Source organism: Oncorhynchus gorbuscha, linkage group LG16 (assembly GCF_021184085.1).
Source record: "Oncorhynchus gorbuscha isolate QuinsamMale2020 ecotype Even-year linkage group LG16, OgorEven_v1.0, whole genome shotgun sequence".
Lineage (NCBI taxonomy): Eukaryota > Metazoa > Chordata > Actinopteri > Salmoniformes > Salmonidae > Oncorhynchus > Oncorhynchus gorbuscha.
Window position 1 is genome coordinate 27,282,083 of NC_060188.1, and position 15,299 is coordinate 27,297,381.

General features: G+C 46.2%; 2 protein-coding genes across 2 annotated transcripts in view; one reads left to right on the top strand and one right to left on the bottom strand.

The window, feature by feature from the left end:
• Positions 1-8,236, top strand: part of LOC123999112 (rho GTPase-activating protein 23-like) — a 78,878-nt gene extending 70,642 nt beyond the window's left edge. The window contains 13 exon segments of the mRNA XM_046304529.1: positions 389-697; positions 934-995; positions 1,112-1,206; positions 1,305-1,423; positions 1,651-1,803; positions 2,170-2,248; positions 2,389-2,462; positions 3,029-3,118; positions 3,365-3,490; positions 3,652-3,693; positions 4,045-4,138; positions 6,516-6,547; positions 6,713-8,236. Of these exon segments, the coding sequence (XP_046160485.1) occupies positions 389-697; positions 934-995; positions 1,112-1,206; positions 1,305-1,423; positions 1,651-1,803; positions 2,170-2,248; positions 2,389-2,462; positions 3,029-3,118; positions 3,365-3,490; positions 3,652-3,693; positions 4,045-4,138; positions 6,516-6,547; positions 6,713-8,173 (2,736 nt within the window). The 3' untranslated portion in view covers positions 8,174-8,236.
• Positions 8,237-13,207: 4,971 nt separating this feature from the next.
• On the bottom strand, positions 13,208-15,299 carry LOC123999478 (protein HEXIM1-like). The gene has a single exon (XM_046305320.1). The coding sequence runs from the start codon at positions 14,812-14,814 to the stop codon at positions 13,699-13,701; it is 1,116 nt and encodes a 371-aa protein (XP_046161276.1). The 5' UTR covers positions 14,815-15,299; the 3' UTR covers positions 13,208-13,698.

Below are 15,299 nucleotides of genomic sequence, written 5' to 3' on the forward strand. Positions count from 1 at the left end.
TCACTCCATTTCTTCTCTCTCTGTCTCTCACTCCATTTCTTCTCTCTCTTTTCTCTCATTCCATTTCTTCTCTCTGTCTCTCACTCCATTTCTTCTCTCACTGTCCTTTCTGTCTCACTCCATTTCTTCTCTCACTGTCCTTTCTGTCTCATTCCATTTCTTCTCTCTCTGTCTCTCACTCCATTTCTTCTCTCTCTTTTCTCTCATTCCATTTCTTCTCTCTGTCTCTCACTCCATTTCTTCTCTCACTGTCCTTTCTGTCTCATTCCATTTCTTCTCTCTGTCCTCTCTCACTCCATTTCTTCTCTCTCGGTCCTCTCTGTCTCTCACTCCATTTCTTCTCTCTCGGTCCTCTCTGTCTCTCACTCCATTCCGTTGTGTGTTACAGAAGGTGGGCAGCGGCATGCGTCCGTGGAGGCGGGTCTTCTCAGTGTTGCGCTCCCATTCGCTCTTCCTTTACAAGGACAAGAGGGAGGCGGTCCTGCGGGGCGCCACTCTGGGAGGCGATGCCGACGAGGAGCAGCCAATCAGCATCCGGGGCTGCCTGGTGGACATAGCGTACAGCGAGACCAAGCGCAAGCACGCGCTGCGTCTGACCACTCAGGACTTTTGTGAATACCTGCTGCAGGCCGAGGACAGAGAGGACATGCTGGACTGGATCAAGGTCATCAGCGAGAACAGCAAGACCGACAATGAGGTGGGTCAGAGGGCACCACTCTCACCTCACAACTGACCTTTCCCCTCTAAACTCTGAACCTAGAACCCTCTGACCTCTCAACTCGGACCCTACAACCCTCATATCTTATGTCACACACTGCATTCTATTTCTTGATCTCCTGTAACATTGTTGCACATGTCACCTTTCTTCACTGGTGTTGCTACAGTGTAAGGCTGTATTGATGAGGGAGTGGACCGTGTGTTTGTCTGTCTCAGGAGCTGGGATTCTCAAGACAGGCTCTGATCAGTAAGAAGCTCAATGACTACAGGAAACAGAGGTGAAGGACACATGCCTGTCACTATACAGCAGTAGTGTTTGGTACATCCATCTTGCTTGTCCTGCCTGGCAGAGTCCGTTTGTAACAGTCTTCTCTCTGTCTCCCCCTGCCTCCAGTCCAACAGGCAACAAGCCGGACTCCTCTCCCAGGGTGTCCCGTGCCAAGCCTTCCTTCCTGCTGGCCAAGATGGAGAACCCTACCGGGGGCAAAGGTCAGAGGCAGGAACCAACCAGCAGTGGTCATTCCCGATGGATGTTTGTTCTGACTCTGTCTGTCTGACTCGCTGTCCCTCTGTCTGTCCGTCCCCAGATGAGAGCAGCCCCCCTAAGTCACCATGGGGGATCAACATCATGAAGAAGTCCAAGAAGTCAGGGCCCAAGGCTTTTGGAGTGCGGCTAGAAGACTGCCAGCCAGCCGCCAACAACAAGGTCAGCCAGAGCCTCCCATCTTCTAATCGGATCATATTCTGTAAATGTATCATTCTGTGCTTGTTTATATGCCCTGTGAAAGTATTTACTGAAAATGCATGGCGTATGGACATGTATGAGTCAGTGTGTGTCTACTGTTTACTATGATGTATCTGTGTGCTGGTAAGGTATGTGGGTCCACTCCTGTCTGACCCTCCCCTCTCCTGTCTGTCTGTCTGTCCTCCCAGTTCATCCCTATGATCGTGGAGATCTGCTGTGGGCTGGTGGAGGACATGGGTCTGGAGTACACCGGCATCTACAGGGTCCCAGGGAACAACGCAGTGGTGTCCAGCCTTCAGGACCAGCTCAACAAGGGGTCGGACATCAACCCTGCAGAGGAGGTGAGCAGAGCAGGACCCCAGTCGCACGCATGGGCACACACACACACACACACACACACACACACACACACACACACACACACACAACACACACACACACACACACACACACACACACACACACACACACACACACACCCTAACGTACAGTAAGCAATAGGCACAGTACACAGTGACTGGGTTAGATAGACACAGTATATCTAGTCATCTGTGGGATGGTGTTAAACAGCATCAGTGGGGTTTACAAGTGTTCAGCAAAGGGAAAGGATGACATGACCATCAACTCTTCTATCCAACCGTGTCTCTGACGGTTGGCCCTTTAGTATTGCCTTTGACCTCTCTCTCCCTGTTCTTACCACTTCACAGAAATGGCAGGACCTGAACGTGATCAGCAGCTTGCTCAAGTCTTTCTTCAGGAAACTTCCGGAGCCCCTCTTCACTGACGGTGAGTCCCCGTTTCATTAGATGAGCCGTCAGTAGAAGGCAGGAATAAACTCTCCTTCATCCTCCTTTTATCAGTTACAGTTGAATGTTACTTTTTATTTTAATGTACTGTAACTACTCATGTTACTCTCATCCTCACAGATAAGTACAATGACTTTATCGACGCAAACCGGATGGAGAATGCCGGGGACCGGCTAAAGACCATGAAAAAACTGGTATGTGAACGTTGTCTGAACATGTTCTTCTCTTTGCATATCCGGTATAGTCTTTCCCTGGAAGGATGATATGTTCAAGGGCTAACAGATTACACAGGATACTTAGAGGTGTTGATCTCTCTCTCTCTCTCTCTTTTTCTGTCTCTCTCTCTCTCTCTCTCTCTCTCTCTGTCTCTCTTTTTCTCTCTCTCTCTCTCTCTCTCTCTCTGTCTCTCTCTCTCTCTCTCTCTCTCTCTCTCTCTCTCTCTCTCTCTCTCTGTCTCTCTATCTCTGTCTCTCTATCTCTCTCTCTCTCTGTCTCTCTATCTCTCTCTCTGTCTCTCTATCTCTCTCTGTCTCTCTATCTCTCTCTCTCTGTCTCTCTCTCTCTCTCTGTCTCTCTCTCTGTCTCTCTCTGTCTCTCTCTCTCTGTCTCTCTCTCTCTCTCTCTTTTCTCTCTCTCTCTCTCTCTCTCTCTCTCTCTCTCTCTCTCTCTCTCTCTCTCTCTCTCTCTCTCTCTCTCTCTCTCTCTCTGTCTCTCTCTCTCTTTTTCTCTCTCTCTCTCTGTCTCTGTGTGTGTGTGTTAGATCCGTGACTTACCAGACCATTACTACCACACTCTCAAGTTCCTGGTTGGCCATCTGAAGACGGTAGCTGACCACTGTGAGAAAAACAAGGTCTGGATACTGTTATCGTAGTGTTTTAACATGAACATATTATTATAGTCTGCGTCCTAAATGGCACCCTATTCCCTATGTAGTGTCCGACGTTTGTCCCGGACCCAATGGCACTTCCTTCCCTATGTAAAGTGCCCTACTTTTTACAGAGTCACAGTTCAGATGTGTTAAACACGTGGTCGCCATAGTAACAGATGATTAAGGGAGACTGATTTATAAGGAGGTGTATTGTTTCTGTGCGTGTAGATGGAACCTCGTAACTTGGCCCTGGTGTTCGGGCCCACGCTGGTGCGGACGTCTGAAGACAACATGACAGACATGGTGACTCACATGCCTGACCGCTACAAGATAGTCGAGACGCTCATCCAACACGTGAGTGACCCTCTCATCCCAACCAATGACAAACCTGTTTACTGGCTTCATGTTAGCTCTCCTCCAATGAGCTGGCTCTACCGGAATATCGGAATATCTTCTCACAGATCTCTTCTTTCTCTCTGCCTCCTCTCTCTCTCTCTCTGTGTTTCCTCCGACAGTATATCTGGTTTTTCAGTGAGGACCAGGACAAGGATGAGAAGGTACAGTGGGACTTACTCTGCAAACTGTGGAAACTATGTGGGGACGGCTGTTCAGTTCACACGGTCATGTTGGAGCTCACAGTGTAATCTGCTCCAGTAAACAGCCCAAGTAGAATCCTGGGGATGTGCTATGATACCGTACATCTTACCTATGCGTCATTGCCTGCGTCTCATATTGCACCCTATTCCCTTCGCGGTGCACTACTTTTATACCAGAGCCCTATGGGCCGTGAAAAAATAGCGCATTATATGGAATAGGGTGCCATTTGGGACACAGTCACTGATTCTGATGCAGGACTTAAATCCAGTGTTCATGTGTTGTTTATGACTCGATGCCTTTCTCCCCTTCAGACTCCAGTAGACACGAAGGACCTGGTGCCTGCCCCCAATATCGACCACTTGCTCTCCAACATCGGCAGGACCGCTCTGCTAGGGGAGGCGTCAGGTGAGGGCCCGCCCACCACTGCCCAAATGCATCCAATCACAACCTGCACTGAGCTACTGACAGCCTGTGCAGACCAATCACGGTTCACACTGTGGCCGACCTGGCCAATCAGTGACTGTCAACCATCATTGACAGCCACACAGTTGAACCAATCCCATACAATCAGGAAATAGGCATGACATAGATTTGAAATGATTGGCCCTTGCCGAGTTTCTCTCCTTCCTGATTTGATCACTAGACTGTGTGCCTCTTTCCTCTCACCTGGTTTTCTTTTCTTCTTTATTACTCCTCCTTCACTGTCTCTTCTACATCGCTGCATCCCTCTCTTAGCTGAGCCTGTGGAGCAGCCACTGCGGTAGGATGGGACTTCCCCTGCCAATTCCTGTGTGTGTTTGTGTTTGTGTGCGTGAGAAATAGTGAGTTTGGGTGTGATGGTGTTTTGTTAGTAAAAAAGTGGGTGGGTGTGTTTGGTATGTGTCACCATCTTCAGAGGAAGTTGCTCTCGGCTTCCTCTCCGTGTCCGTCTGACTAAGGCAGGAGTTGTGTGTGAGGATGACCCTGTACTGTCACCCAGTCTGACTAATGGATTACTGACTTTGTGTTCTCTGTCACTGAGAGAGAAAGCCCCTCTATAGTGATCTCTCCATCTGTCTGTCCTGTCTACCTCACCTGCTCCACTCATTCTGTATAGGCCCTCTCGTGTGCTACTCTGGGGTTTTAGTGTGTGTGTGTGTGTGTGGTGTGTGGTGTGTGTGTGGGTGTGGGTGTGTGTGGGGTGGGGTAAACAAACAAAGAATAGTAAATAGTAAACAAACAAAATATTTGGCCAACTGGGACATTTTGTTGGTCCCCACAAGGTCAAATGGGGTTAGGGTTAAGGTTAGAATTAAGTTTAGGAGCTAGGGTTAAGGTTAGAATTAAGTTTAGGAGCTTGGGTTAAGGTTAGAATTAAGTTTAGGAGCTAGGGTTAAGGTTAGAATTAAGTTTAGGAGCTAGGGTTAAGGTTAGGGTTATGGAAAATAGGATTTCGAATGGGACTGAATTGTCTCCCCACAAGGTTAGTTATATAAGACGGTGTGTGTATTTTTAGTGAGAGCATGTATGAGTGAGACCATTTTAGTGAGAGCGTGTGAGTGAGCATGTGTAAGTGAGAGCGAGAGCTAGTGAGTGTGAACTATTGTGAGTGAGTGAGTGCTAGTGAGAGCTAGTGAATGAGATCTTGTGAGTGAGAACTAGTGAGTGAGAGCTAGTGAGTGTGAACTATTGTGAGTGAGTGAGTGCTAGTGAGAGCTAGTGAATGAGATCTTGTGAGTGAGAAGTAGTGAGTGAGAGCTAGTGAGTGTGAACTATTGTGAGTGAGTGAGTGAGTGAGTGCTAGTGAGAGCTAGTGAATGAGATCTTGTGAGTGAGAACTAGTGAGTGAGAGCTAGTGAGTGTGAGTGAGAGCTAGTGAGTGAGAGCTAGTGAGTGTGAGTGAATGAAAGTGAGAGCTAGTGAGTGAGCGGTAGTGAGAGCTAGTGAGTATGAGTGAGTGAGCGAGACCGTGTGATCGCGACCGTGTGAGAGAGACCATGTGAGCTAGTGAGTGAAAGCGAGAGTGCGAGCTTGTGAGTGAGAGCAAGAGTGCGAGCTTGTGAGTGAGAGCTAGTGAGTGAGAGCGAGTGAGAGCTAGTGAGTGAGAGCGAGAGAGAGCTAGTGAGTGAGAAAAGTGAGTGAGAGCTGGTGAGAGCTAGTGAGTGTGAGTGAGAGCTAGTGAGTGGGAGTGAGAACTAGCTAGTGAGTGAGCAGTAGTGAGTGAGAGCAAGGGCGTGAGTGTGTGGTGATTGAAAAACCCTTTACTCAACCTTGTTTTCTGCCTTCCCTCCTCCCGACTCCTCCTTCACCAGTTGTCATCAGTGTTTGCCGTGATGTCATCAGTGTGTGCTGTGATTCCTTAATGCTGTTGTTTTTCCCCAACCTCGCCCCTCTCTCCAACAACCCTTGTCACATACCAGTCAGTTTGATCAACTCCATGACAATCAGTGGTTAGTGATGCCACGTTGTTCTGTGTGTTAATGGTGTGTGACCAGTGTCTGTATGGTTCTGTTCCCCAGGGGAAGGTGACGGGTAGAGGGTGGGCACAGAGGATGCACATCTCTCTCCTAATTGGATTGGTGTTGCATTAGAGCAGTCCCTAATATTTCCTGTGTTATAACAGTGTCAAAAGGGTGTGTTTTTAAAGCTCTAGCTAGCTAGATAGCAGAAAGGTTTGTTTTTTGAGCAGCAGCTCTGTGCCCCCCCATCACAGCCATTCACGCTCCTCCTCTCCTCCCATGTAACACAGACCAGCTTTACAGTGTACCTTCCCCTCTGACCCTCTCTCTTTGTCCTCTCTTAGACTCAACCAACAGTGACTCAGCTAAATCTAAGGTAAGGCCTCAGATAGCCAACTATGCTGTTCTGGCCACTCATATCACACAGGGCAGCTTCACAGAGCTGAAGCAAGTAACAACATTTTTCTTCACACCATCTAGTTATGGTTGAGGTTGTGTAAATCCTCCGACCTTTGACCTATGTGACTTTGTTTTGCCTCAGGGTTCGTGGGGGTCAAAGCGAGACCTCACTGCCAAGGACTTTCTGACCCTGTCCATCATGTCCGCCGTCACCGGACGCAAGCGCAGGAATCGCCACAACGGCCGCCTCGTGGGCAGCAGCACAGACGACGACTCGGAGCACGAGCCAATCAAAGCCAGCCACCTGGGGGCAGAGGAGGGAGAAGAGGCGGGGCTGGTGGTGGCAGGAACAGACACCGCCCCACGAGCAGAGGGAGAGGATGAGGAAGATGAGGAGGAAGAAGAAGAAGAGTCTGTAGTAGAGAGAGTGAGAGAGAAGGTAGAGGAGGTGATAGTTCCCAGTATGCCATGCGGTAGTGAGAAAGTGAAAGCAGGGCAGATGGTGATGCTGCTCTCTGAGGAAGAGGCGGTGACAGCGGAGGTGAAGGGCAGGGTGTGGCGGGGGCCAGAGGATGCTCGCTCTATCGTCTCCGGTTACTCCACCCTTTCCACACTGGGGCGGAGCCTGACGTCTGAGGGCCGGTGCGATGAAGCTGACGACGAGCGCAGCGAGCTGGTGAGCGAGACAGACAATGAGAGCGGATTCGCCTCACGCTCCCTTACCCAGGAGAGACCTGAGAAACACTCCCCTGCATCTATTACACCCACCCTCACACCCCCAACCCCCACACAGACCCCCACAGCAGCACAACGAAGCTTCCTCTACACACACTACAAACCCCACCCTGTCTCCCCTACGACCCAGCACACCACCCCCACCCCCACGCCCTCCACACATACTCAGGACCCTGGGGAGAGGAGCGAGGGTGGGGCGCGATCCACCACCCCCTCCTCCTCCTCCTCCTCCACCACCCACAGACTACACCCCAGGCCCTCCTTCAACTCCCACAAGCTGATCCAGTGTGACACGCTGGCCAGGAAGAAGCTAAAGAACAGAGGGAAGACCAAGGCTCATTCTCTCGACCTCCCTGGGCCTTCAGGAGAGGAGGGAGCTGGGGTACCAGGGGCCCAGAGGAACCGATCCAGGACCAACCCTTCCTCAGGGAGCAGCCAGGAGAGCCTACGTCCACCCCGGCCAAAAGAAGCCCTGCCCCCCAGCGAGGCTGCCTCTTTCACCCCCAGCGGGACAGGGCAGGGTCAAGGGCGAGGGTCTCTGGCTGACCAGGTGCGTGCACGCCTGCTGGGCTCGGCTGATGACCTACGCATCGTGGGGCTGAGGAAGCCACTCTCCCCGGAGACGAGGAGGAAGAGACGGGCCTGGAGAAGACACACTGTGGTGGTCTCACCTACCGAGTCGGGCGACAAGAGGCCTGCGCTAGCCACCAACAAGTTCCCCATGTCGCTGGCCACTTCCAACCAGGGCAAACCACAGGGATCACCCCTCGACCACCAGGAGCTTGACCCAAGACACCCTCTTCCCCTGGGCCAGAATCCCCCCGTCACACGCCGAGCACCCGCCTCCAGGTTCCATCAGTACCTGTAAAAGTATGGACAAAGACTCATATCCCTGTAAGTTACAAGGCCCCTGGCCTCCCTCTCAAATTCTCCCTCCCCTGAGCTGCTGAGCCAGGGCTGCTGTGTTAGAGGGTTAGATAGTGCTGACCCTGAGTCAGTTGCATGATGGCAGTGGGTAGTGGACAGCAGAGCCACAGACAGACACAAGGGGTCTTGTGACAGGTCTGAGAACAGTTTCCGGCCTCCAGTCTACTCCGTTTGCATGGCAAGGGGCATTCCAGTATTTTCCAAAGCTTATTTCTTTTGTGTGTTTTAAAAATAAAATAAAATAATGCAAAATTGCAATGGGGCAGCAGACGCACAGACAGATAGACCTCATCACAGTTGATATTAAAGCCGACAGACGGTGTGTTACTGAATAATAGGATCCTTCCTGTCCTCTCGGTTGCTTCCTGTCTGACACAGGAAGTGGGTTGTCCTCTCCCAATGCACAGGGAAGAGCATGCCAAACCAAGCCTACCCAGGGTTCCTCACAGAGTGAAACTTTCAACAGGACTGTGAGCTCTCTCTCTCTGTCTTTCACACTCACACTCACATACAGACACAAAGACACACACACTAGCTGAGAGATCCACACATACACTATAAGAAGAGTACAAGCAGTATTGGAAAGTGAGTTTTAAGGGAGAACTCTGTCTAACCGTTGGCCCCAGCACTGACTTCTATATCGGTCTTCCTTAATATTCTGTTACTATGATGACCACAGAACAACTGGCTCTAACACTCAACTAGTTGCCAACACACAGAAATAACATAACTCTCTCACACACACACACACACACACACACAGTCTTCGTTAATGTTTGTCTGTCTGTACATATGTGTGTTTGCCTGACAATACTCGTATGTTTGAGTGTGCAGGTGTTTGTGTGTTGAACTATTTTGTAACATTTGTAAAAAGCCTTGTTAAGTTAACCTTGTAAATATATATATTACATTATCTTTATTTTTTTTAAAATTGTTTTATGGTTTACATAAGTGCACACAGGTGCACCATAATTTCCTTCAAGATGTTACTTGAAATGTTTCCCTTAATATATAATTTTTTTGTTTTATATACAGTAAATATTATATATATATTTTTTGTATGAAAAGAATAAGTACTTTTTATTGTGTTTTGACTTCTCGGATGTACCTGTTTTTAAAACAAACAAAAAAGAAAAATCCTAAACCTGACTTAAAGCTCCTTGTTTCCTCGTAGACGGCCTTTCTCTGTGACTCACAGTACTATGCAGAAATACTTTCTCTCATTTGGCAAAGATAGAATAACTCATCCAACATTAACATTCTCCAGTCAAAATTGTGGCCGTTGAAATGCCTCTCCGTTTCATGGCTGGATTAGCATCCATTTCCGCATTTGAAGAAAGCAATGGACTCTCCCCTTACTGACACTACTATCTACCTTATGCTGACAATGCTTATCTTATTTGGCAGCAAACAACTCTACCATAACCTAATTTAAGTCAGAATAATGTGTGTATGCATCTCAGTTCTCTTATCAAAGAACGATCACATACTGTCCTTGCATCAACTCTATCATAACTGTCTTTTCAATTGGATGAAGTATTAGTTGGTAATCATTTGCTTGACCAAACCTGCCTACGTGTACCAGAGGAAACACTTGTTTTCATTTTAGAAAGCGCGAAATATTGACAACATGCCCTGTTAAACGTCAAGGATTATAAATGCAACCTGCATGTATACACAAAGTTACATTTTGTAAAGTCTGTCAATTATATTTGATATGTTATATTATCAGGAATATTTCAAGTATTAAGCCATCTACACATGATTTTTCATGTCATATATTACATTTCCGTAAAGTTAGACTCAATTGAATGACCACTGTGAGTGGGGTGCTTCAGAATTCCTGGATACAAATGACTGATTGTAGAAATGTGGTTACCATAAGTAGTCATTTTTGGGTCTGCTGTGTTTCTAGACTTGCATGCCATTCTCTTGGCCATGGTCCAAGATGAGTTTCCATTTCCCAAATACTCTTTATTAACTGTCCCTCGACCAATGTCATAGGGGAGTTATTCTTTGGTTTCCCCCTTTGCCTGGCAGGAATTTTGTCATCATAAAATGTCATTGACTTTTAGTTAGTCTTGTCTTACCTCAAGAGTTGCCCTACAAGTGCCTGATTTCTAGAGTGTTTTTGTTCTGCAGTGCCATGGCCAGTCCTCACCTCCCCATTAACCCTCATTATTCCAGACTCTCGACGCCAGAAGCCTCAACCTTCACATCTAGTTATAAGCCAGACTGAATCCATTCTCTTCTCGTTGCTGTGCTGACATCTTATCCGCTGACCCAAAGACGTGTATCATACATACAGCCTCTCTGGGAGGCCATTAAAAGCACACTGTGTCTGGCCAAGGACTTGTCGATGCAGTCGGTTTGCATCTAACAAGCATTAACAAACAGCAGAACACCTGATGCTGCAAGGGGAGGGGATGTATGGTGCTCTCACCTGCTTTTCTCACACACAGAGGTTCTTTCATGTGGACAGTGTTTTGTAGGGTTCACATAACAAGCCCTAAGTAAGGGTAATCAATACCTAGAACAGGGTAATATGGTACCAACTCATTTGCATTAGATGTTGTTTGATGAACTAACTGTATACATTTAAACTGTCAGCCAATAGGAGACATACAGCTAAGCTTAACAGAGCTGAACCAAACTGCTCATGCCTTCATCAAAAAGATGAATACAAAACATTTTTAGAAGATTCTGACAACACTCGATGTGTGTTTAACTGTCCGTTTCTTGAAGTGTGATATACCTTATGTTTGTTATTATGTCTGATAATATTTTGTACATATTGCCTTGATATGTAACATTTTGAATTGCTTTGAGTAAACAATCTAAGAAAATGTCCTGTCTGAAGGTTATCCACCTGGAACCATTTCATTCGATGGCATTTTGCTTCAAAGCAAGGTTATATGATGTAAATAAACAGAATTACGTTTTAAAAATGTTTTGCAGTTGCTTGATAATTTTGGAAATGTTTAATGTCAATAGTATTCTGTGATCATTGCTGACATGTGTCATTCCAGGCAACAGTTTCAGATATTTTCATTGAAATTGGGAAGGATGTCAGTCCACATGAACAAAATGAATTCACAAACAAAGTGGAACCAGGTTTGTGACGCCACTGATTGGCATCCACCCAATGCATCCTGCACCACAATAAAAAAATGCTGTAAATGTTTTTTCCATCACATCACGGATGAATCTTGGAACTACATTACCCATAATTATGCTGTAGAGCAGTCAGTCTTGCACCACACTTCCCTGAATGCATCCAGAGGACCTGACAACTCGAAATCGGTGCAAATTATATCCGTAGATTCAATTAAGATTCCTGAAGTTTTGTATACATTTGTTTCAGTGTATTGTATGTCGGTAAACCTCGTTTGATTGGGAGAATTTAAGTGTGTAAATTTGCGTAAAACCTAGCTAGCTAACAAGTTAGCATAGTCCTGCTAAAAACAAGGAAGTCGTTAGCTGGCCTAGCATGGTAAATATATGCATATTTTGACCAGCCATATAGCTAGTTACCAAACCTGCGTTTTAGACAGAGGTATGTTAACAATTAGCTAGCAATCTAAGTACAAACAACTCTAGTTGGTAAGCGATTTCATTTGATCTGCCCACAGCCCACGTTGTACATAAAATGTACCATTTTGGAATATATTGACACAGAAGTGTATTTCCAACTTTGTGTCAATGATCTTGACAACATTTTATCTCTGAGTCTGAAAACAGGCTAAATGGGTCAGCGTTACTTATTTTTTATTATTAGCTTTCCTCTCTTTAAAGGGATAGTTCACCCAAACTATATATTGGTTTCCTTACCCTGTAAGTCTATGGACAAGGTATGACAGCAATCCATGCATTGGTTTGTTTTACCTGGCCAGTTTCATACATAAGTAACTTAATTGGACAACACTTAATGTTGGATACTTTAGAATGATTTGGACCTGAAGAACAAAAATTACTCATTTCATTGGATTTGTTTTTGAATGAATTCAATGTGAATGTTAAGCCTACCAATCTCATTTTATGAGTAATAGCAAAATGACTCCGACTTGCTGAAATAGTATTTCTAAACAAGGCAAGGGTCCTACTTCCATGGTATAATTTGGGATAGTAAATGTTGCTATCCCAAATGAAAAAGTGACAAAGTTCTTCCCTGACATGTGTTGATTACCCTTGGCCCAATAAGTTCCATATCCCAAATTATACCATGGAAGTAGGGTAATGCAACTCCAATAGGACCCTTGCCTTGTTTAGAAATACTATTTTAGCAAGTCGGAGTCATCTGCTCGATGAGCTTTAGCCTGCAACATTTCGCATACCACTGAGACAGGTCAAGAGGTGACCTATTGAGAGTTGGAGTACAAAATAGCTTTTGTAAGGATATGTTGTGAGACCTCACAAAACCAACAGCTACAGACATATCCAGGGTTGGGTACAGACCCTGATTCGATTCCAGGCTATATCACAACCAGCTGTGATTGGGAGTCCCTTAGGGCGGCACACAATTGGCCCAGTATCGTCAGGGTTTGGCCGGGGTAGGCAGTCATTGTAAATAAGAATTTGTTCTTAACTGACTTGCCTAGTTAAAATAAAAAATGCTTTCTAAATGTCATCCTTTACTAGTTACCTGTCCAACATTGTAATCAACGTAACTTTTGGATTACCCAAACTAACTGACTGGAGATTACTTCCTAATTAATCAGTTACTCCCCAACCCTGCATATCTAAATATATGGCTGCAGATTCTTGGCAGTTGTTTACCAATGGTTGCATTATGCAACCTGCATATAATTTCTATAGTGGTAATGAGTGATGCAGTCACAACTTACCTGATTTGGTAGTGGTTCGTCTAAGGATAGTAAGGACACATCTGAATGAGTCTGAAAAACTAGGCATATTCCATCACTTTACATCTGCCTAAATAGTGAAAAGAAATTGATGCAAGTCAATAGCTGTAAAATGGCTTGCAGATAATAGCCAAATACTTTGTTGGCATCAGGCAAAATCTTTATTTACCCCCTACGGGAAAAAAAAAAAAATTGTTTGTGTACATGTTAATTTGCACATTTAATTTTGGGAAAGTTATTTGAAATTCTCAAAAGAAGCATTTTTTAAACAAATGTTACATTTGGACAAACAGTCCTGCTGATTTAACAAATTGTGGGATAGAGTATTTTAATGCATGCATACCAGGGAAACAAAAACAACGTATTTCCAAATACATTCTCTTTATAAAAAAGAAAATAATTTTAAATATATACATTACTTATTGAAAAACTTTAAACAGGCGCCTTACAGTCCAAATAGAAAAGAATGCTCAAATTTTGCAACGCAATTTACGGACCGTCACTGAACCTTCCAGAGTTAACAAACCGATTTCATAAAACTGGTGACACTTTAAAGTCCTGTTTAGTCCCCTCGTTTCCATATTTTACCTGGTTCTATCCATTTCTAGTCACCTAATGTGACAATCTGCTCCTTGCTCTGCGGACGTTGCTCAATGTTCTGCGCCCTCAGTCTCTCCAATTCACCCTCCAATTCTCTGATCCGCGCCGAATTCGACTGGGGCACCTGGCTATCATCTGTGATGTCCGGGTTGGTTACGCGTCGCAAGCGGGTGTTCTCTTCCTCCAGACGGGACATGCACTTCTCTAGCTCCAGGTATTCTTGAACCAGCTCTTGCTTGGACATGTTTTGAAGACTCTCGATGTGGTATTTCTCGTAGGTCTCGGAAAAGTCTCTCTGAAGAAACTCCCCACCTGCGTTTCCAGGCCTCCCGATGCCGTCGCTGCCACCACCGCTGCCATAGTCCTCCTCCTCCTCCACATCGAAAAGCTCGTCCTCACTTGCGGTGTCCTCTGGGCGAGCACCAGTCCCCAACTGACGTCGGGGACCACTTTCGGTATTCAGATCCGGTTCCTCTCGGTCGTGTTCATCCATAAGGAACTGCGTTGTATTGTAGGGGGCAACGGGCAACCCCTTCGCGAACATCTCTGCTCTCACTCGGGACGCTCGTTCGGTCTCTCGCTCGTCAAGCTTTTTCTTTTCTTCCCAAGAAAGTTTAAAATAGGGCTTCCATTGACGCTTCTTTTTGGATGGTCGACGCCTGTGTTTCTTCTTGCCCTGACGCGCATCTACAGCTGCCCCGGCGCCTGGAGAGCCAGAGTCGGTTCTCTTCCCACACTCGCCTTGCACTTGACTCAGGGTCTCCTCGTGCGGTCCATCTCCACTATTTCCGTGGGCTACGAGGCCACCCTCTCCGGCTGCATCTGCTCCGGGTTCCTGGCAGGGCTGTGTTGCTGCTGGGCACTTAGGAAGTGTATTTCCGGCAACGAATCTTGGGCACACCTCCCTCTGCCCGCCTTGCATTTGCCACAACTTGTTTGCAGGGATAACCCCGCCGTCACTCTCTGCTTGCTGCCGTTTATCTCCATATCGCCCCCTACCGCCAGTCTCAAGTCCACTGCTCTCATTGGTTTGGGGATGCTCCACAACTCTTCCTCTCCCACTTGATGGGGTATCTGAAGTTTTCAGGTGATGGGTCTTCTCAATGCTCGGTTCTGTCATCCTGATGTATGCTGTTGGGATATTTGCCTTACCACATGTCAAACGTTGTCTCTGTGCGAATTAAACTAAATGTTAATTAAAATATATTTTGCAAACTTTTGCTAAGTATACTGTTTCTGTGTCTTAATATGAGCAACATTTACTTGACAAGAAATGTTTAGCTAACTTTCGAAACGGTCACTATCGCTACTCTTAAAAACAAAGTTATGAATGGTAACACTTGTTACTTCGCGAATGATTCGTCAGAGCTACTGTAGCTAGCTAGCGAACTAAGGTTAACTATTTCGGTGCCGCTAGTAATCCTTCTCAGGTTCGTATTTCATCTCCACAACAGTGACTGTCCAGTATGCTACCACAGAATGAGTTCGCGGTTTTATATAAACTCTACCACCGCCAGTGCGCATGCTGATTTTCTTGACTCTACTTGTTTTGTGGGATATGTAGTTCCAATGTAGGTAAATTACTAGCTAGACCGTCCATGACCA

Coding starts and splice junctions, on each gene's coding strand:
- LOC123999478 (XM_046305320.1), bottom strand. CDS start 14,814: ATGACAGAACCGAGCATTGAGAAGACCCATCACCTGAAAACTTCAGAT.